Source organism: Streptopelia decaocto, assembly GCF_964273445.1.
Source record: "Streptopelia decaocto genome assembly, chromosome: 5".
Classification (NCBI taxonomy): domain Eukaryota; kingdom Metazoa; phylum Chordata; class Aves; order Columbiformes; family Columbidae; genus Streptopelia; species Streptopelia decaocto.
This window is the reverse complement of record NC_138659.1, coordinates 4,917,102-4,938,512: the sequence shown is the minus strand read 5'-3', so window position 1 is coordinate 4,938,512 and position 21,411 is coordinate 4,917,102. Positions and strand designations below refer to the sequence as shown.

The following is a 21,411-nucleotide window of genomic DNA, read 5'->3' as shown; positions in this document are numbered from 1 at the left end:
GGGATGCTCGCAGCGGCTCTCCAGCCCGACACGGCTCCCGGGTGGCACGGGGACGAGACCCTGGCTCCTCTCACACGTGTCATCAGGCAGCTGCATGAGTTGATCTTATAATCATCACTGGAACAAGTTTTAACAAGTTGTCATAGCGGTTGTTCCAGTACAGTGACTTCGCTCCCGTTTCTCTCCCTGGAACGTGCTCTCATTTAGATTGTACCGAGGCATGAGGCCTTCGTTGTTTACCCTCTAAAAATAGATTTTGTAGAGGATAAAATTACCTGAGCCCAAGACAATGATGAAAAATGAGAACAAGGAAGAGAAGAAATTAAAGCCAAGACCCAAAGCCTCCCAGATTTCAGTGAATTTGAAGCACCGCTGTGATGGCTCAGGAGCCTCTGGAGAATGAACCTTTGACAGGGCACTTAAACGTTTTAGCCGCATGGTTTAGCTGAGGGGAGGCAGCCGAGAATGGATATGAGCCAGCAGGAGCAGATAATTCCTCATTCTTTGTGTCGACCCCTCCTTCCCGCCCCACCAAAAATACCCACGTACACAAATATTTAACGTGAAGCTAGAAATTAGTTTCTAAATATTCCATTGGGATTTGCCGCGCTTATAATTTGTTTGGCACTGATAATTACATCTTACATTTTTCCAGCTTTACTTAAAACTGTGTACTGCTCACCCATGCATTTAATTATTGCTCTGTGACTGCTACAAGGTTATTTATTAACGAGTTATTTTATCTTGATACAGTGGATCTTTTCTCTTATTCCCCTCCTTAATGTTGTGTTATTTTCATCAGAGAAATTTCAGAGCGAATGCAAATTGCATAGCTCCACAATCTTGCTCTCCCTTACTTTGCTATTAGTATGTCAGTATGCTGAATGCTGATGTGTCTCCAGTGCTGCACCACTGTAATGATATATCCTCTTTTATATGTGGTTGTCAGCGCAAATAATTAGACCTAAAAGTTATAGCTGAAATATAATCCAAAAATGGCAAGGCCCTGTTTTGGAAATTGTCTATAAAATGTCAGCACTCAAGGATGCATTGGGAGCATAAATAGTACAGCATTGTTTGAGCACAAGATTAGACTGTAAATGCATTTTTTTCTGGTTCCAATTTTTCCTCTCCTGCTGTTGATTCTGTCAATAGATTGTGAGACTCCAGCAAATGCCTTTCCATTTGAAGTCCTTCCTTAAAATGATAGCACTAGAGAGAGATGAAAGGTGTCTACAGATGAGTAAACCATGCAGACTGATGATCATGTTTGAGGATATCTCCTAAATTCACTCCTTCCCAGCTCTGAGGAGGTGGTTCCTGAGGGAGGTGGCAGTTTTGGGAAAGGTAGCAGCGTGGTGATGGCGAGAGCACATCCCTCGCACCAAGGGAAAAAAGTCGGGCAGTGTCACCTTCTCACAAATGTGCCCCCGCATCACTCTCTACTACTCACCCCAGTCGGGGGGTAGAGCAGAGCCCTCCAAAATTGCATACGCTACGCAGGGGCCAGGGAGGAGCAGCACAGCCAGTGCTGGTTCTCCATCAGAGCACACGGGGCTTCGGACGGCTGCTCCTTCGTGCAGAAAAAGAGCGAAGGGCAGAGGGTGTCAGGACAGTGGTGCGGGAGCAGAGCAGCTGGGATTGCTCCAGAGAGGAGCGGAGAAGTGTGCAGAGCCAGGGCGCAGCTCTCCATCGCCATGGGGCAGCTCCTGTGATGGGTCTCAGGAGGGAGAGGATGGAGCCCAGAGTTTCGGTGCCCGCTGGGCACCGGGGGAAGGAAGCCCAGCATCTCTGCAAGCGGGAGGGAGGGGTGTTAGCATTGTCGTTGGCCCAGCTGTGCTGTGGCCAAGGCAGCCAGCAAGGGAAGCGGTTTCATTTCCCTGTCCCTAGCAGTAGCACGCGGTTTTGGAAGCACGGACAGTCGTCCTGGCACTGCTGTGTTCCCAGCAGAGCCCTGATGTGTGCCAGCAGTGTCTCAGCATGCGGGAGAGGAGCTAACAGCGCCGGCTCCTGAGCGCTGGTGGCCAGGGCTCAGAGCCCACAGCTCTTGCAGACAGCAGCAGGAATGGGAGGTTTCTGGTTCTCCAAGTGGTAACGTCACCCTCAGAGGGAACCTGAGACGTTAGGAAACAGCCACTCCCGTGGTGAAAGGAGCCGGGCGATCGATTCATGCTCTTTGCTCTCAAGGCAAGGAATGTGCATGTTAATGCATGCTGAATTATTAACATTTCTCAATCTCAACCTTAGTGGCTCTCGTGTTGCCTGCTCCCCTCCTTCCTCCCCGTGGTCCCCCCAGTGAGTGGGGAGCCGGTCTCCACGCTGTCCTTTCTCCCCGTCCTGTGGGATCCAGGGCACAGGCTCAGGTTGTGCCGCATTGCTCCCTGCTCTGGGGTTTCACTCCACTTCCCAGGGAACGCTCTCTGCAGGGCGGTGTGCTGAACAGTGGAGCAGCACGGAGCCCTTACGATGCCTGTTCTTGGGATGAATGACAATGAATCCCATATTTGACAGTCTGTTGGTTTAACTAAACCTCTGAATTATACTATTGTCCATTGAAATCATTTTAATACTCACAGCAATTTTCCCTGTGCTGTTCTTGCGCAACCTCCAAACCACCTTCTCTGATCTTTATCCAAAAAGAAGATTAAAAAAAATATTGCAAATTCTTGTCAAGAAAATTGTAATAAAAAGGGAAATTTCATTGCTGCTATAAATGAAGAACAACAAAATTTTCTGGAGCACTTTAGGTAGCATCATGGGCTGTGCTAGCCCATGTGATTTGACTTGTAAATTGGACAGAAATTCTAAGAATGCTGCTTTTTGAGGAGTTATACTGATTTAAATTATTACCAGACTCTTACGCTAGAAAAGCAAGCGACTTAAATCGCTGGCTTGAGCCTGAGGAATGTGTTGATGGTGCTCTGCAAGCTGCTGTGAGAGCTCTGCCAGCTCTCACTAATGCTAACTGACAGCATCTCCCCTTCTCCCTCTGTACTGACTGGGACGAGAAGCTGCCAATTATCCCCCGAGAGGCTGGGAGGCTGATGGAGCCCGTCCCTTCTTTTGCACGAGCTCCTGCCAGAGTATGGTCCGGGCCAGATCTCTCACCAAAGGCATTGCCCTGACCCCCTCCCGCCTCCCGTGTTGAGAGCTGACCCCTACACGTGGCATCCATTTTTAGCAGTTGCGCTGCCTTGGGCACGGCGGCTCTCCAGCGCGGAGCACCGAGCCCATCTCAGCAGCTGTACCGGTGTGCTAATGAGGGAAGGCCGGCTCAGCCGTTCTGCGTCGCAAAAATACACTGCAGAGGCCTGTTTGGCCGTTCATCTGTTGCCAGGCTTGAGAGCCGAGGCCCCACAGAGGGTCCTGGCGTGCCGCGGGTTGCGGCGCGCAGCAGGCATGGCCCATCGCAAGGTTGGCGATGCCGCAGCCTGCCCGCTCTCTTGTTTGGTTTGATCTGCAGGAGCGCTTTCCTTGCCATTCATCCCTTCTTGAGGCACACGAACGCACCACCCATCTCTGCTGCTCCCCTGCGGGTAGGACGGGGGAGAGACGCTTCTGAAGGGGCTCAGCCCTTCCCTTCACCCTGCAGAGCTCTGCTGAGAGAGCCCCCAGCCCCTGTGCAGTGCGTCTCCCCCGTGCTGTCCGCAGGGCCGCGGGGCAGTCGGCTGCTGGCTTCCCCGGGAGAGACGGCTGCAGCGCCCACTGCCTCTGCGGGACACATCAAGGGGGACACGGCGCTGATGGAGCTCAGCATGGCCCCAGGAGCACCCTGAAAGCAGAGCTTGACGTGGGGGCACAGCGCAGGTGCGGGGGAGTCTGCAGCGGGCTGTGCTGCCTCTGGTCTCACAGGGCTGGGAGTCAAAATCTGTTTGTGCATGCTGGGCTCTGATCTTCCTGCATGGCCTCTTGTCCTCCAGTCTCCTGTCTTCCCGTGTCCCTGTACGTGGGTTGCTGTGCATCTTCCCTCTCCCTGTCCTGCCCTCACACCGCTGTCTCTCTGACTCGGTAGTAGCCTCCGGTGCCTGCCGGCCTGTTTGCCTGGTGCATGTGTGTGAGTGCTCTGTGCACACCTGTGGCTTTACCCTCGAAGTTTGCTTTTTTTTGATTTTAATACAGTGTGGGTGGGTGGGTTTGGTCCTTGGATGGGGATGGATTTTGAACAGCTTCTGCCCGAAATAATTCGATGCCATGTTCATTCGAAAATTAAACCTGACTCTTAATGAATGGTGCTGGGATGCTTTGGTTGGAAGTACACACCATCATGTTAAACCATTGCCATCTCCATCAGGTTAACTCCGTATTCTCATGACTGCATCGCACTTGAGTACACTTTCAGTTCTGTCTCATTTGGGGAGCACTGCCCCATCAGTCAGGTAACGCCTCACTGGCGATGGCTCATGTAGCTATTGATTTGAGATTTAATAATTGATTAAAAGAAACAACCAGCAAGACGCTGGATTTAGACATTCAAAAAAAAAAAAAAAAAGCAAAGCAAGTTATCCTTCCCCTGACTGGTAAGGAGCTAATGAGCCCTGTTTTGTCACCGAGACGATGTGTAGTACACACACGATGTTGACAGTATTGTCTAATTTATCACGAAGTCTTAGCTCTGTTGTACATGCTAGTGTGGGGGCTTCCGTGTTCAGTCTATTTCTGCAAGCCTGTTGGTTTGGGGATGAATCATCAAAGAGAGCGCTAGTGAAATTTGATTTGGGGAGAGTCAGCTTGGCAAGCAGAGCTGACACCTCTGCAGCTCGCCGGGCTGTCAGCAGCTCTACCGTCTGCGGAGATGCTGTGGTGGCAGGAGCCGTGCCAGCGGAGCCGTGTCCCTGCGGACCCCCGGCTCCTGTGGGGCTGGGGGTGCCTGCGGTGTGTTGTGAGCTGGCACCACTCGGCTCCTGCCCCGTTTGCAGCGGCCCCCGCTGCTGGCTGCTCCGCCAGCCCCGCGCGCTGATGGAGGAACATCCCCGGCAGGGAGAGGCTCCTCGGGAGCCGGTCAGTCGTCAGCCCAGCCGAGGCTCCGGGCTGCCCGCCTGGTGGAGGAGGCGAGAGGAGAGCAGGGCTGCTGGGCAACACGCATTCGAGCAGTTTCCCTTTTTAACTACAGACTAAAATGAGCTTGCCCAGAGGAGACAAAGATTTACCGAGCACAGTTGTTTCTCTACCCTTGCTTAAATAGGCCCATAACACTAACCCTGAAGAAGGGACCTCATTTCTCAGTGTCATTTTCCTGACGGGAATGCATATGGCAGGCAGCTTTAGAGCTTTATTGTAGCTGAGGGTTGCTTACAAATAAGTCTTGAATGAAATACCCAGCAAGGGATTGATATGAAGAGAAGCTGTGCAATGAAATAAGGAGGAATACATCTCCCAAAGTGCTGCCACAAAGGTGGGGAGGGTTCTGCCAGCCCAGCTCTCTTCTGTCAAAATGGATATGATCTCACATCTGTCAGGATTAGTTCTCTCCTGCCCAGCAAGGTGATCTGTTCAGGCCCTGACAATGTCATGCAGCTCTGGTGACTATTTTTTCTGAGCCAAGGTAGAACCTGAATTACATTTTGAAAGGAATTATATTTTATTTAGCAGCACACGTGTGCTAATTCAGAAAGAAACCTTTCTGCTGCTCCTGCCCAATCCCTGAGAGGTTTAGGGGACGAGTTGCTTTACTCTAGAGCTAATAAATTGAGCAGGTAATTCCATTTTGCAGACCTTCAGTGGGCTCTGCACAGAGAGAGTGTGTGACTGGCATTTGTGCATACTCTCTAATTAAAGGGATGTAATTTAAATGGAGGAATGTTTCATGTTAGTAATATGATTTCAAAAGGCTGTGTTTGGAGGGAATGGATTGAGCCATCCCTTAATGAGTTCTTCTAATAAGATGCCAGTGGCTAAGGAAGGAGAGCAAAGTATGTACAATTTGGCAAAGCTCTGAACAGCTCTTGCACTTCATTTTATCTGTCCCGAGGGATAGACAGGCAAAAGTGTTGAACCCCCACTCATGTACCCCTGCAACGCAACCGAGTGCTCTCTGCTGGTTCTGCGACCCTACTAGCTGTCTCCTCCTTGTTTCAGTGCGGCGTGTCGCTCCTCGATTCTCTATCCCTCCGAGCAACCACGAGGTGATGCCTGGGGGGAGCGTGAACCTCACGTGCGTGGCAGTGGGTGCCCCGATGCCCTACGTGAAGTGGATGGCCGGCGTGGAGGAACTGACCAAAGAGGATGAGATGCCCGTCGGTAGGAATGTCCTGGAGCTAAATAACATCGTCCAGTCTGCCAACTACACCTGTGTGGCCATCTCCTCGCTCGGCATGATCGAAGCCACAGCCCAGATCACTGTCAAAGGTAAGGAATTGCTGCTCACAGTGCTCCTACTTGGGTTTCAATGATGCCCTTTGCCAAAGAGTTTTTGGGTGCAACTAAGTGACTGCAGTTTCCTGTGACATTTCCACCTTGTGAGGGAGGTTCCCAAACCCCACACCTTCATTTTTTTTCCTGCTGACAGTAAAGTATTTGCTTAGGAGGTCACTTTGTCTCTCCCTGCATGTGGCATGATGGGAGACAGGCTTGTGTCAGGTTGGGTCACTGTTATGCCACGAGGGAACCTCACTGAGTCTGTGCTTATCCCAGCAATTTCTGGCTTGTTCCATGCACCAGGAGGACCAGCTCAGCACAGCGGCAGCCACAGGCTGTCCTGAGGCGGGGGTCTGTGTGTGTCTGCACTCAGAGAGCTGTTTGCACAGAGGTGTCCTCCTGCAGTAAGGGCAGGACGAGAGAATGTTGATCCCACCAACGTGAAGTGTCTGTGGGCCTCACCAGAACGAGCATCCTCCCTCCCCTGCAGGGAGGAGCTCTACACGTTCGTTTTTAAATGGTTGCATATTCCTCTGTCAATTTTCTCTTTTCCCTTACTGCTCTGCCTCTTGCCCTCTCTCTTCCTTTTGTTGCTGTCCTTAAGGCATGCTTCCTGCTGCCATTTCACAGGTAGCTTTGCCCCAAAGAGGACGTTGTTGCTGATTGCTGAGCACTGGGTACAGGGCAGCCCACCCAGGCAGCTCCCCCACAGGAGGCTGAAGTATGTGTGCTGCCTTTTCCATCTGGGGCCAAGCAGGTCCACACTGTCCCTTTCCTCCTCTCCCTGCAGTTGGCTTTTAGCTCAGATTTCCACAGATATGTCATCTTTTGAGTCTGTCTGTTCTCTCAGGCCCCCTTCTGCACTATGGCCACCTTTAGCACTGAGTCTCTGCTTGAACAAATCACAGAATTGAGTGTTAGCCCTCCATGACCTACAGATTAACAGCAAATTCTCTTTTCCCTGGTGCTCGTCAGAAGATGCTTTTAACCTCAGCCGCACATCGCTCCCTTTACTCGCAGCGCCTGCTAGTCAGTACCTTTTCCAGCCCCCGTTTTCTTACAGAGCACAGGGGTTGCCTCAATTATAGTACATGCCCAAGAGTGTACGGAAGAAAGGGGAGCGATGGAGAGGTGGTTTGGACATGGAGGGAGGAGGTGGGAACTGCACTATTGCACTGATGGTTCCCAGTCATTACCTCTTTGTGCTGCCTTGCTCCCTCTTTGGCCAAGTGATGCTGCCACCCCAGGACAGGGAGCGATCTGCTCAGCTCTATTAGCCTTTTGTTATCCTCCTTGTTTCTGTTTTTTCTGCACCTTCACTAGGGATATCCTACTGCCTCTGTCCCTATCTCCTTCACCCACTGCTTGCTGGAAAGTACCATTTGCAGGGCAGACGGGAGAAGCAAGATGACACAAAGCCGATTGCAGTAAGGGCATCGAAGGTGCCAGATCTGCCCCTTGCTCACATGCAGGCTGCACACCCAAGAATTAGCAAGAGTCAAGCTTGCAGCTCTCCAAAGGAAAGGTGGATGAGTGTCATCTGCCCTTGAAAGCCTGAGACTGCTGATTTCTTGGATGCTCTAGGAAATGCGTTGCTTCAGGCTGTAATACTGGGCAGGATGCGTTTGCTCATCCTGAGTCCTCCATGGGCAGTGATGCGGTGTCTGGTTGTGGGTTGCACGCCCTTCCCTCCCGTGCCAGTTTGGCTCTCACCGATTTTTTGAGTGTTCCTGTTGCAATAGCACTGGAAAAGTTGTCTTCCCTGGCATTCGGAGCAGGTGTGCTCCTGTGCTAAAGAACCTGCCCTCCTCAGCTGAACCATGTGGAAACTGGAAACCCGGTGGCTTTGCCAAAGAATGACGTACTTGAGGATCTTAATTTGAGCTGATCATTTTTCCTAGTTACTCGTCAAGCACAGCTGCATTACAGTCACTAATGACTTTAACTAGGATGGTTCGTAGGAGGCTTAAACTTACTGTAGACTTTAATTCAGTCATTGTCTTAAAGTATTTGTGTACTCTGCAAATCTCTCTCACACACACTCATTCTCTTTCTTTGTTCTTTTGGTAAAATGGCAAATTCTGTAAATGTTTGCTTGCAGTAGTTGCATTCTCATTAACATTTCAGTGATGTCAGTGTCACAGAGTTCTTGTGTAACAGTTTATTGTCTGGTTGCAGTTTGACACACCACCCAGTGAAATAGTGGATGTGAAAGTTGGTAATTTCTCTGGCTGTATCCCTCCTGCATGCACTGTAACACTTACAAGGCATTTCCCCATCACCCCATCTAACAGCACTGTCCATGAACTCCCTATGGCCTAAGATGCCGGCTCTGTGGAAGCAGGGGCATAGTTCCAGGTGACTTGCGGTGCTCTGCTTTACTGTATCCCTTTGTAAACCAGCTGTACTCCTGGCTTCTTGGGGCCAGCCCAGCCCAGCAAGCACCTTCCCACTGCCAGCTGAAACCCCATGACAGAAACATTCCTGCATCCCTGTTGAATTACCTTTATTTAGCCTGCTGCTGGTAAGTGCGTCAAGCACGTCTAATAACATGATTGCTCTGTTTATCCTTCCATTAAGAACCACTTCAAGCAATATATGGTAATATAAAAATGCATGTTCTAGAGTATGAAATGATTTCTGCCTTTTAAAGAAGAATGTTAATAGGAGGTGGCAGCTCCATTTTTATCCCCATGCACATTGAAGGGTTTGAGCTGACTGAATTATTTAAATCACACCTCTCTGCCTTCCAATTGCAGCACTGCCAAAACCTCCAACAGAGCCATTAGTGACTGAAACGACAGCTACCAGCGTGACCCTCACCTGGGACTCGGGCAACTCCGACCCCATTTCATATTACGTCATCCAGTACAAGCCCAAATCCTTGGAGGGTCAGTTCCAGGAGGTGGATGGTGTGGCAACAACCCGCTATAGCATAGGTGGGCTCAGCCCCTTCTCAGAGTATGAGTTCCGGGTCATCGCAGTCAATAACATTGGCAGGGGCCCCCCCAGTGAGCTGGTCGAGGCCCGGACAGGAGAACAAGCTCCTTCAAGTCCACCCCTCAAAGTCCAGGCACGGATGCTGAGCGCCAGCACCATGCTGGTCCAGTGGGAGCAGCCAGAGGAGCCGAATGGACAGATCAGAGGGTACCGCGTTTACTATACCACCGACCCGCATCTGCCCTTGAGCATGTGGCAGAAACACAACACCGACGACAGCCACCTCACCACCGTGGGGAGCCTCATCACGGGGACCACGTACAGCATCCGCGTCCTGGCCTTTACTTCGGTGGGTGACGGGCCTCCCTCGGACATCATCCAGGTCAAAACGCAGCAAGGGGGTACGTATGGAGTGAGGTGCTGCAGCTCGTGTCCACCGCGGCCGGCAGTGTGCAGCTCAGCTGTGTGGCTGGTTTGCGCCAGGCATCGCAGCTGCACTTGGTGCTCAAACGGTTGCATGTCAGAGTGGCATCGGCACCCCACAGCCATCAGATTTGAGCTGTCAGCCTGTCCTGGGGAGTTGGTATCGATCTCTGTAGAAGTAACACAGCCCACAGTTTTGTCTGGGATACAATGGCTATAAAAATGTGACACAAGGTCCTGAGTGTGAACCTGTGCTACTGGGCTGGGCCCTCCTGGGGTGTGAGTGCACGTGTGGAAGGAAGGAGCTGGGTTGCAGTCAGGGGCTGGAAGTGAGTACAATTCCTATAGTCACCTGCCTGGGTCCCAGAGGTGCTTGCTTGTTGCTGGGTTGTTGCAAAAGCACCGTACAGGGGAGAGGAAGAAGGGAGGGTCCAGAAGGAATGAAGGAGGATCCTCACAAGCTGAAACGCAGACTCCGCAGAGCCGCACAGCTTCTTTCCCTGCATCTGCCTCCTGGCACTAACCATGTGTTTGGTCCCCAGTTCCTGCCCAGCCAGCTGACTTCCAGGCAGAAGCAGAGTCTGATACCCGCATCCTGCTGACGTGGCTGCCCGCCTCTCAGGAGCGCATTACCAAATACGAGCTGCTGTACTGGGAAGGGGAGGATGGCGCACAGGTGAGGATCCTGCATCAGCAGCACTTGAGAATGGACATAACCATCCAGCAGCTTGGGAAGGGTGTCTGTGTGAGCTGGGGTGGTAACGGGACTGTTTCTTCTCCATGGTTGTGTGATAGGAGTATGGCAATCTCTGTCTGGCTTCTGTTCAAGTGACCTCAGCTGTGCTTGTGTGTGCCCAGCAAAGTAGCTAGTGACAGGTTTGGGATGGCAAAGACTCCAGAACACCATGACACCATCTCTGAGGCATCCTTCCTGCTGGTGCCGTTAAACAGTTGTGCAGGCCAGTTGGGCTTCCAGGTGGGTCTGAAATGGCCTCCAAAATGTGTCTGCAGCTCCAGGACTGGTTACTCCTAAGGAGCAGATTGAGGGTGGCCTAGAGAGAGCCCTTCCACATTTACTGTCAGGTCCCTAAAAGAAGTCCAGCTCTAAATATATCAAAAGTAGCGCTGGCTGCAGGGCAGCACAGTGAGGACTGTGCCATGGCAGCAGCACAGTGTCCTCTGCTCCTCTCTGCTCCTGTGTTTATAGTGGCGTGAGAGCTGCCAGAAATAAGTGCCCTCCAGGTGAAGTGGCAGCAAAACCAAGTCCTTTACCAGCACTGTTAAGGTGCATTAGAGATGCTGACTACTCCAGGACAAGAGCTTTACTGTGTTTCACGGGCAGACACTGTCTGTTGGGAGGAAACAAACTCAGGCGTCCTGTGCCCCTCATCTGAACTGTTTAGCTTCCCACAAAGCTGTCAGACAGTGAGTGCAGTCAGGGCACCAGGCACTATAGCCTGGATGTCAGAGAGGTCTGCTTCCCTGCACAGTCCTTGTGTTTTACCCAGGAAGCTCCATCCTTTGGTGTCCTGCAGGACTGCAGCAGGTTTGGCAGCGTGGCTGTGACTTGGGGCCAGAGTGGGTGATGGGGCTGCCTATTCCCTTGGCATTGGGAGCTGGGTGCCAGCTTTTCTGTATTTTCCAACTATATCAAATAACCTGTGTTTTCCTTTATTTGACAGCAAAAGGTGGAGTTTGACCCAACCTCCTCATATGCTGTGGAAGGTCTCAAACCAGACACGCTGTATAAGTTCCGTCTGGGTGCCCGCTCAGAGCTGGGCGTAGGAGTCTACACCCCCACGATCGAAGCCAGAACTGCCCAATCCAGTAAGTGTCTGATGCTCTGCAGTGATGAAGACAAAGCAAAAGCAGTCCAGTTTCCATCACCTGGACACGGAGTAGCTCAGTTCCCCTGCCCTTTGGGTCTGCAGGGATGCGGGCATGCAGTTTGCTAGAGGGTGTGATGGGGAAAGTCAGCTGGGGTTTTGGATCAGGGCTCTTTGGCAGAGGGGGTGCACCCAAGTGGTAAGTTCTTCCTTCATGTCCCTTTGATCATGCTGCCTTTCCCTAAGGGTAGATTCATAAAAACTGATGGAGGAGTGAAACAGGCTGGGAAATTGCTTTGGAGAGATTGATTTGAGTGGGTTTGTGCATGTCTATGAATTCACTCCCATGCAGACAAGCTGTCTGGACAGGCAGCATATGGGTGTTTGGCTCTAAATGTGACTGTCTCCAAACCATTGCATTTTCACCCCTTCACTCCCTATTCCAGCTGCCTTGCTTCCACAGGAGTCCACCCCTGGTCCATACACTTGATTGCGAGGTGAGGCATCCTTTGAAGCCAGATGTGCCAGTGGCTGTCAGGCAGCTGGAGGAGTCAGTTTGGAAAGCGGCTGTTGGCCTGGGTCGTGTGAGCAAGTTCTGCTTCTGGGACTGCAGCACTAGGGGAAACCAGAACAAGTTGCAGCCGAGTTAATGGAGAGGCTGGATAATGAGGTGACCCAGGCAATATCACTTTCATCCTCGCTCTGCTCCGTGTGATCACAGAGCAGGAGTTCGCATTGCTCTGATTGGCAGCTCAAAGTGCTGCGCATAAGCAGATTAGGGCTATCAAAGGGTCCTGCGATAAGCTCGTTTTCACTAACGATTTTTGGGCTTGCCATTATGCAAAGAGCATTAAAAGGGGGGAAAAAAGACATTTCTGTTAGCACCGTCTGTCTGGGATTTACTAGCTCTATGGGGTGAGCAGTTGGCAAAGGCAGCCAGCCTTCCCTGCAGGGAGGGCACCAGCATGCACAGCAGCCGAGAGCAGAGATGGCCATTAGAAGGGGAGCACAGGCGGGGAAGAGCAGCTCTGCTCACTATTGGAACGACCTTCTCTTTGACGAAAACTCAGCTTCATTAACGTATCAGTCACAGGGATTCCTCCACCTCGTTAAGTGAGCTAATGGTGGCTTAGTGCTGAACAATAGACAGGTATGAAAATGGAGAGAGGTTCAGATCATAAATATTTGAACACTGAGAGCAAATTCTGAGTGTGGGGATTTGTATACCTATTTCAGATGGTTTTTGTATTGATAGGCAAAGGTTCAAGCAACTTTCCTGCCACTTAAATTAATTCCATCAGTGGATGCTCTTATCCTTGAACACACTTAATCAGAGACAGCTCCATGCATAAATTAATCCTTCAGAGTCTCACAACAGTCTGAGTAAGAGAAACCTTTGCTTTGTGGACTCTTCCCATGACCTGCTCCACACGCTGTCTGCTCACAGGGGTCTCATACCATTCTGTTTTTCAGGTTTTTGCTTCACTGACTGGTTCTGGCATCTGTTCAGTAAGAAAGTTGTGCACAGGCTGGAGGAGATTTGGCCAAAAGCCACAGGAATACCTTGGTTTGGCCAGTGAAACTCCCCTTAAATTGGGGGACCTAAGATTTCTGTTTATCCAAGAACTGCCTGGGTCTTGGTTTACAGGCTTGAGGAGATTTCCAATGGCACTCTATTCTATGAGAGAAGTCCTTGGTAGTTACTACTGGGCTGTAGTTACTACTGCAGTGAGGTTGACAACCACCAAACAGTCCCAGGGCAGGGTGGATTCTTGGGTTCTGGGGCTCTCAAAGTCAAGTAGACTTTTCAGAAAGTTCTGCTGTAGCTCAGCAGAAGTTGTGTGCACAATGCATGACTTCCAGACAGAAGTTCCTTGGTCCACACTTAACAACACCTCTCATTAGATGGTTTGATTGGTCCCCTGTGGCCTTAGAACTTACTAAGCTAGAAAGACTGTTGCTCCCAGCTTTGAACTGGTCTCCTTCCTGCACTTTTTCATCTGATAGCCATAAAAAAAGACTGTTAGATCTTGGAGGCTGACATGTTCAGGTGGGATGCAAGCTGCAGCAGCAGCCAGACTCCTCCTTTCCAAAGAGCCTGTCTTCAGGCTCTATTCCTGGCCCTGACAAACCAGTCAAGGGTAAGGTAGGAGGCACATCATCACTAATGAGCCACTAATGGGCTGGAGAAGGACATCTGTATTGCTGTTACTGGGCTTTTCTTGTAGTGTTGCTGCTCAGGTGTGGTAGGGATGCTTGTCCAGCAAAGCCAGAGGGATGGAGTGCCCCTTTGTGCCCTTCCATCAGCACAGCTTGGACCCCATCTCCTGAGAAGACAGCTGCTTTCTGGGCTGCCTTTCCTGCTAAGCTGCTTGCTTAGTTGCTGAGCACCCTGCAAAAAGTACAAGCAATGCCGCTTAGAGGGCCTGAGGAGCACGGGGGAGTTTTCCAGGACTGCGCAGTGCCTCAGGCAAGCAGTGTGATGCGGGAGAGGAACATCAGCTCTTTGCCCATCAGGCCTCAGCATTAAAATACTGTTCTCGCTTGAAATATGAAAGCAATCTTAAGGCTGCCTTTTCCCTAGCTTAAGGAGTAGGTGGGCTGGATGGGTGCACAAGGCTGCTCTGGGCCGGCGGGGGAGGCCGGTGTGAGTAGCCCAGAGGCAACGGAGGTTTGCACAGTGTGTGTGTGGGTACGTCTATGCTGGCCACCCGGTCTGCTCTTTGCTGGCTGCAGGAGAGACACTTCTACTCCTTGTGCATTTTAAGTTGATCCTGCTCATGTTATCAAGTTTTATTTTGCTTTTTTTAATTGTTAATCTGAGTTTTTGCCTTGTACATCATATGTGTGACTCTTACCCAGTCAACAGCCGAAGTCTGACCTGCCCACACTGACAGCTAAAACTGCCTCTGGAGAAGGGGCTCACTGCTGCATCCCAAGGGATGCTGTGGAGGCCCAAAGTCAGAGCAATTCTCTTCTGTGAAGGGCCTGTCTACAGACAGTGCCAAAAGAAAGGCTTGCTCAACTCCTATGTCTCAGCTGTCCCCTCTGAGGGATGACACCAGGCACTGTGTCTCCCTTATGCCTTCCTTGAATTCACTTCTGGTGTTGCGTTGGTGCTGTATCTTCCTACTGTCTTCTCTGCCACTTCTCTGCTGATTAACCAAGAGAGTGTGAGAATTCATTTTCTACCCCTGCTGCCCCCCGGTGTACCAGAGGACAGAGCCGATCCCACTCTGCCTCCCTCATGTAGGCAAATGTTTGCTTCCAGGCATTGCTTTGGCTTCTCTTTCTTTCCAGTGTAGCTCCCGTAGCAGCAGCCTGACCCTGCTCAGACATCATCTCATCCAGCGCCATCACTGCCCACTCTCCGTCCATCTTTCCATGCACTCCAGCCCAGGCATCAGGGACAATCCCTGCTCCCTGAGCACAGAAGTGGGCACTAAGTGTTACACGCAGCCTGTGACTGCTTCTGCAAGCAAGTGGGCCGTGTTCCCGGCAAGCAGGGGTCACCAGTGGGGTTGGGAGGTCCTGCTGTCCCCAGCTTTCCCAAATCTTCTCCCACTGCCAACCTGTGCCCAGCAAAGCCAAGGCACAATTATTGGGTGCTTTAATTATCTGAGGTCCTTGCTGCTGTCTGGGGTAACATAGCTTGTATTTGTCTTTGTGCAGACGGTGGCCTGGCAGGCTTGTCCCTTTGTCCCGGGAGGGCTGGCTCTGGTGCATCGATGGCTTCAAAGACTGCAGCATGGGGAACGGCATCGGTCTTTTTTTCAGGTGTTTCTGGGTGCAGTGAAGAATGGAAGCGGCCTTTCACCTGCCATGGCAAAGCAAGTTACCTTGTACTCCATTATTTCTTGGCCAGGCAGCTTCCTAGCCCTAGAGCAACTGTGTACGCTTTTTTTCATGATGGTGCCCTGCCCTCTCTGCTTAGGGCTCTTGCCTTCTGTGCAAGCACCCAGGGATGCACCCATCTCCCTTGTGCCTTCCCTGACCAGGTGGGCTCCCTTGTCTCTCCAGGGTTCCACCCTTATCTTCTGATCCTCATCCCAGTTAGAACTGTCTGCTGCCCAGATCCCGTTGCTGGGGCTTAGAAGTTAACATAAAATGCAGGTGGCTTTTTGCCTTGGGGGAGAACAAGACCTACCTATCTTCCCCTGTACAGCTGTATAGGCCAGGGAGCTCCTGGGGCAGGTAACCAGTTTGGCAGGCAGGAAACTATCAGTCCCAGATCCTGGGCACACGTGCAAAGCAGCACAACCATGTTATCTCCTGTTACCACATGGTGCTGGCTCCCACCTGGGTCAGGGTGCCGCTCACAGCTGATGGTTGTGATTTCAAACCCCGCCTGGATGCACTCCAGCCAACCTCAGTCACCTGCTTTCCCTACCCTCTTTTGTTTCCTCCACTTGTCTAGGAACGGGTTTTTGCAAGCCTTCGTACAAGCTGGTGTGTGAGCTTCCCCTTCTGCCACTCTTGCCTTCTGTAGCTTCCTACTTCTTCTGGTTTCCATCTGCTTCAGATCTTCACTGAAAGCATCTTTCTTCTCCCCATCAGTCTGTCTCTCTCACTCCCCCTTTCCCTTATTGCCGTTTGTTGTGTTTGGTAAAGTGAGCGTCCAGAACTGCTTTGTGCAGAGGTATTCTCTGATGCAGAACAGCACTTCCATCTCCGTGCTGTTCATCAGCCTTTCAAATACAAATTGCCCCTAGTGCCATCTTTGATGATGTGCGAGGAAGGAAGGCAGTTGTCCAAGAGGCTACTGGCTGAATTTCCACGAGTATGTTCAGTGCTCAGTTGGCTGGGTAAAAGTTCCCTGTGCATTTTGTTTTGTCCTTCCAGTCATTTCCCTTCATCTCCCCACTTCATTTATTTATCCCCAGCCCCCTCCGCCCCACCCCAAGAAGTCGAGTGTGTAAGCACCAGCTCCACTACCATCCGGGTAAGTTGGGTGCCACCGCCTGCCCAGAGCCGCAATGGGGTCATCACCCAGTACTCCATTGCGTACCAGGCAGTGGAAGGAGATGACAACACCAAGCATGTGGTGGATGGCATTGGACGGGAGCACTCCAGCTGGGAGATCAAGGACCTGGAGAAATGGACCGAGTACAAGGTGTGGGTAAGGGCTCACACCGATGTGGGGCCAGGACCGGAGAGCATCCCCGTGCACGTGCGCACTGACGAGGATGGTAGGTGTTACTGAAAGCTTCTTCAGCTGCCACCTTGGGGTAACCAGGACTCTTCTGTCTGAGTTGGTGGAGAAGTGGGGAAGGGGGGTGGGGATGTTGGCCTGGCAGTGCTTTTCAAGCAGGACGGGAGAGTGTCAGGAGCAGTGCTTTGGTCAGCTGCTCGGGGGAGCGGGGAGTTGCTCTGCTGGCCCTTGTTCTGATGTGATGGTTGCCTCCAGGCTGTGGGTCAGATGTCCTGGTGCAGTCCCACAAGGGTCCTGTGTGTGTCAGCAGTGCCTCCTGCACACCCAAGGCACTGCTTTGCCATTTCAGCTTTCTAGCGTTTGGTGGTCATGGTTTCCATTTTACTGAAGGTAGCTCGAGCTCTCCTAGCTAAAGGCTTCTCTCACATTGTGAGATTAGGACTTAAAGTTTACTTGTTGACTTGAAATCCAGCAAACTAAAGAGGGGAAAAGAAATCCATTTGAAACTTGTAGATATTGCAGGAAAGCTGCTTCCTGCCCTGGCTTCCAGGCAAGCCACAGCTTATATAAATCTGCTCTTGCGCTCAAGAGTCAGAATATCGCATGTACAGAACACTTTACTGGATACGACAGCTTTAAAGAGAAATTGCTTTGTATTAGCAGGGCTGTCAGTTATGTCATCATGACTTAAGCCATTTCCTTTGAAAGTGCCAGAGCTCAGGGTGACAGTAGGAGCTTCCATGGCTTCATGCTGACCCCAAAAGCTGCAGATTTAATAGGAGAAAAAAGAGATGCGGCGTCCAGGCAAGGAAGGGGTGATCTCTGCATTGCCCAGTCAGCGTGGCAAATTGAAACCAGACATGTTACGGTTTCCCTAAATGGGCTGCCACTGTCCCCCACGTCTCCGTGGCTTTGGAAGTGGCGTCTGGGAATGCTCACTGACTGCGTTCCTGGGCTGGCAAACACATCTGTGTGTGTCCTGCTGCCTGTATTGTTTGCTTCAGTTCTCATTCAGCAGAGTTGTAGCCCAGGGGAAGCTGCTACCCCAGAAATGTCGCAGCAAGCTCTCTCAGTTAGTTTTCAGGCACTGTGGTTGGACATTCCAGCTCAGCTGTCAGGAGTGATTTCATATCCCTCCGACATGCTGATGCTCAGTAGATACCCGTGATGAAGGAAGGAGAAATGCTAAACTGTGATCTGAAAACAAATTGAACTTTCCCTGTTTGGGTCTCAGACACAGCACATACTTCCCATAATGGGGTAGGATAATGTTCCTCGAAACACTGCGGTCTGTTCACATTCACGTCTTTTCGTGTCCTGCCAAGGCCTCCTGCCTTCTCTTGCCGGCAGAGCTTGACACACAGCTTCTGTCTAGTTCTCAGGGAGGATCTTGTTTATCGCTTGGACTCCCAACTGTGTGTGCGGGCAGGTGTCTTGCTAGGGCAGGAGAGCCCTGTGGCTTGTGCAAGGTCAGTGCACTAAGTGATTTGTGGATTGCAGCATAGGCTGCTCCAGCCAGAAAGTGGTAACTATTCAGGCACAGCCCCCTCCATTCCCATACCTTGAGCTGGCCTCATGGGGCTAAAATGCTCCATTCCTCCCTTCTCTACTTTATTTAATTATCTACAATTAAGAAGGACATCTGGGGAAAATAATGAATTGCCCTGCGGCTTAAAAACTGTGCTTACCTGCTGGGTAGATGTTTCTTCCCATCTAGTTGGTTGAAATAGCAACACTCGTTATGTCTGCGTGTCAGCTATCCATCCCTAATTATCTAATACAGCTTATTTCTTGCTTTGCTGAGAATTGGGGCGTACGGGGTTCCAGACCCCGGGATTTTCCCAGGCAGTGGAGGGTCCTGCAGTAGAGGTGCCAGGATGGAGCCCAGGTCCTCCACTCGGGTCCTGGCGCTCGTGTGGCAGCGGTGTCATCGCAGGGAGCGCACAACCCTGCGCCAGCTGCTTCAGCGGGACGGAGCTCTCCAGGAGCAACCAAGAGGCTAATTTTTTAGCATTGACATTTTTGTCACAGTCAATGCAAGAGTAAAAAGTAATAAGGAGGTAATTTTTCCAAATGGTAAATAGGGTATAAATACATTTTTTAAACGGGCCTCACCTTGCAAGAAAATTGATATTTTCTGGGCAGTGTAATTTTTCATTTTATTATCAAAAAGCATTCAGCTAGCCGTGCATGAAATACAGTCCCCAGAGCTGTCACAATCCCCACGGGCCCCTTTATCTGGCTGAGTTCAGCGGCTGCTGTCTCTGAGCTCTGGCTTATTGTTTTAGGATGGTGCTTTTCCCCCTCGTTAACCTCTTGCTGTCCCAGGGGAGGAGCGCGTGTGCACCCTGGCTGGTGACAGGTACCAGGGCTCCCCGCAGGGCCGGCGCAGCACCGGCCGCGCTACCTGGGGCTGTGGGACTGCGTTCGGGTCTATGCAGAGGGATCTGAGAGCAGGCGTTGTGACAGGCAGGATGCAAAGGTGGCTTCAAAACCCCCGTCTCTGCTGCAGGTGGTTACCATGTTCTTTATATTCCTGCTGTATTCTTGTGTTCTTCCTTGCTCCCCTACTGCGGGAGACAAGAAAGGGATAGGCAGACCTTGTGTCTGACCCAGCACAGTGGCTTTTATTAGGGGTGCTCCTGCATATCACAGTAGGGCTCTTTTGTACTGAGCATAGCAAAAGTGCTTGGTTACTGGGAAGGGGTTGGAGATGTGGTCGTGCTGGAAAACTGCAGCGTGGCCTCCTGGGTCAGGACAGGGAGCTTGTGCCAGCAGGGCCATCCTTGCAATAGGGTGGAGGGAAGGTAGCAAAGGAGTGACAGCAGTTGTGCGGTACCTGCTAACTGTCCATCTTGTGTGTTTTGCAGTGCCCAGTGCCCCACCGCGAAAGGTGGAGGTAGAGTCTGTGAATTCGACTGCCATCCGGGTGAGCTGGAAGCTGCCCATCTCCAACAAGCAGCATGGGCAGATCCGCGGGTACCAGGTTACATACGTGAAGCTGGAAAACAACGAGCCCCAAGGGCAGCCAGTGATCAAGGACGTCATGCTGTCAGAAGCACAGGTACGATGTGGGGACCACGGGCTGGTGGGCATGGCACCTTCCCTCACCGCAGAGGGACAAGCAAGTTTAATCAGGAAAGGATTGCTGTAGGAAAGATGAGGTATAAAGATGCTCCTCTGTTACCCCTTCTCCAACATGTACCTCTCTCTGCCTGCCTGTCCTGTGCAGACTCCAGCTGGAGCAAATTGTGTTTTGCCAATCGGGTTATAAACCATTGGAGAGCTTTAAAGTCTGCCTCTTTTGTGCTGCTGACTATATACAGGGCAAAGCTTCTCTCTCGGCACAGTCCACCGGGGTGCTGCCTGTTCCTGGGGTGTGGGGGTGGTTCTGCACCATTGGGTGGGCCCAGCACGCCAGGCAGGACAGCCCTCCTCTGGCTCAGCAAACCTCCTTCCCTCCGGCTTTTGCCAGGCAGGGACTTGACCTTGTGTTGCCTCTTGAACCCAAACTGTAGGTGCAGCGAACTGAGTCTGGGAAAGGCTGGAATGGGGTGAGGGGAAGAGTGAGGTGCAGGCCTGCATTGCCTGTAAATGACTTTGCCCTCTGCAATTGCCATACAACAATCTGCTCTTATTTATGCCATCTCCTGGATACCTCGCGGGCTGTGAGCTGAGGCCGTGTTCCCACACGGTGCTCCAGGCATGGTTATGCACTCTGCTCAGCCCAGCGGGGTGTAGTTCCCGCTTTCCCAGGGTCCAGGGAAGTATTTGGTGCCTTGTCTGTGATGAAACACAACTCTTCTTTGGAGCAAGGGTCCTTCATCCTGGATGACCCATGCTGTTCCCAACAAAGATAATCGTATAAATGAAGTACAGGATCTGCTGCTGTTGGAAGCAACGAGTAATCGATTCAGAGCTGGCTTGCTTGAATGATGCCCAATATAAATACTGGAGAGCTGCAACGATTAATTGATCTGCCTCCTGAATGCAGCTGTGAATCATTTATACGTTTGTCAGTGGGGAGTGCAGTGCACAGAGATGGCTTTACTCCCCATTCATATTCTGAAGGATAAAACTCACTAATAATGTCGAAGGGGAAAACTTTAAAGAGAGAAAATGCTTCGAGGGTCCTTGCAGTGTTGTCTGGAGCACGTCTCTGTTTATGTTTCAGATGTTGCTTTATTTTAATCATTAGAAAAGATGCTTACTGCCCTTTATATATTCCAGGAGGATATAATCTTCTGTGTTGTTTGAACAATTGATGCTGTGTTGTTCAGCTGGAGTTTGGAGTTAATGGGTTGGTCCCAAGCGTAGGTGGGTGAAGTTGGCAATGTTGTTCTTGTTGGTGTTTTCAAATATTTTATGGTTGCCCAGCCAGTTCTGCTTTCACTCCTTACTCATACATTTCAGAGAGAGAAACCCTATACTAATGTGCAGGAATGAAGATGCCAGAGCCAGAAACTTCCCAAGGAGTACTGGATTTTGCATTATTTTGAATGTGTGCATCAAGGAAGCAAGCTGCTTGAAGTTTCCTGGCCTGTTAGACCACTTACCAGTCTTTCGTATCTGGTGAATTTATGTGGGAAAGTTCTTGGTTGCTGTTACTTTTTTTCCCCGGTGTGTATGGTGCTGAACTCAACCACTGTAATTTTTGGATGGAAGTGAAGGCCAAAACATAGTTGCAGAGAAATGGCTACTCTGAAGGAGTCATGT

The 21,411-nt window shown here is 51.1% G+C and overlaps 1 protein-coding gene across 3 annotated transcripts in view; it reads left to right on the top strand.

Annotated features, from left to right (window-relative positions):
- PTPRF (protein tyrosine phosphatase receptor type F) overlaps window positions 1-21,411 on the top strand; it is a 252,726-nt gene that overhangs the window by 170,558 nt on the left and 60,757 nt on the right. For all 3 annotated transcript variants that reach the window (XM_082052916.1, XM_082052915.1, XM_082052917.1), the window contains exons 6-11: window positions 6,076-6,345; window positions 9,114-9,695; window positions 10,260-10,393; window positions 11,400-11,544; window positions 16,427-16,732; window positions 19,566-19,759. In XM_082052916.1, coding sequence (XP_081909042.1) covers window positions 6,076-6,345; window positions 9,114-9,695; window positions 10,260-10,393; window positions 11,400-11,544; window positions 16,427-16,732; window positions 19,566-19,759 — 1,631 coding nt within the window. The remainder of the gene's footprint in view (window positions 1-6,075; window positions 6,346-9,113; window positions 9,696-10,259; window positions 10,394-11,399; window positions 11,545-16,426; window positions 16,733-19,565; window positions 19,760-21,411) is intronic.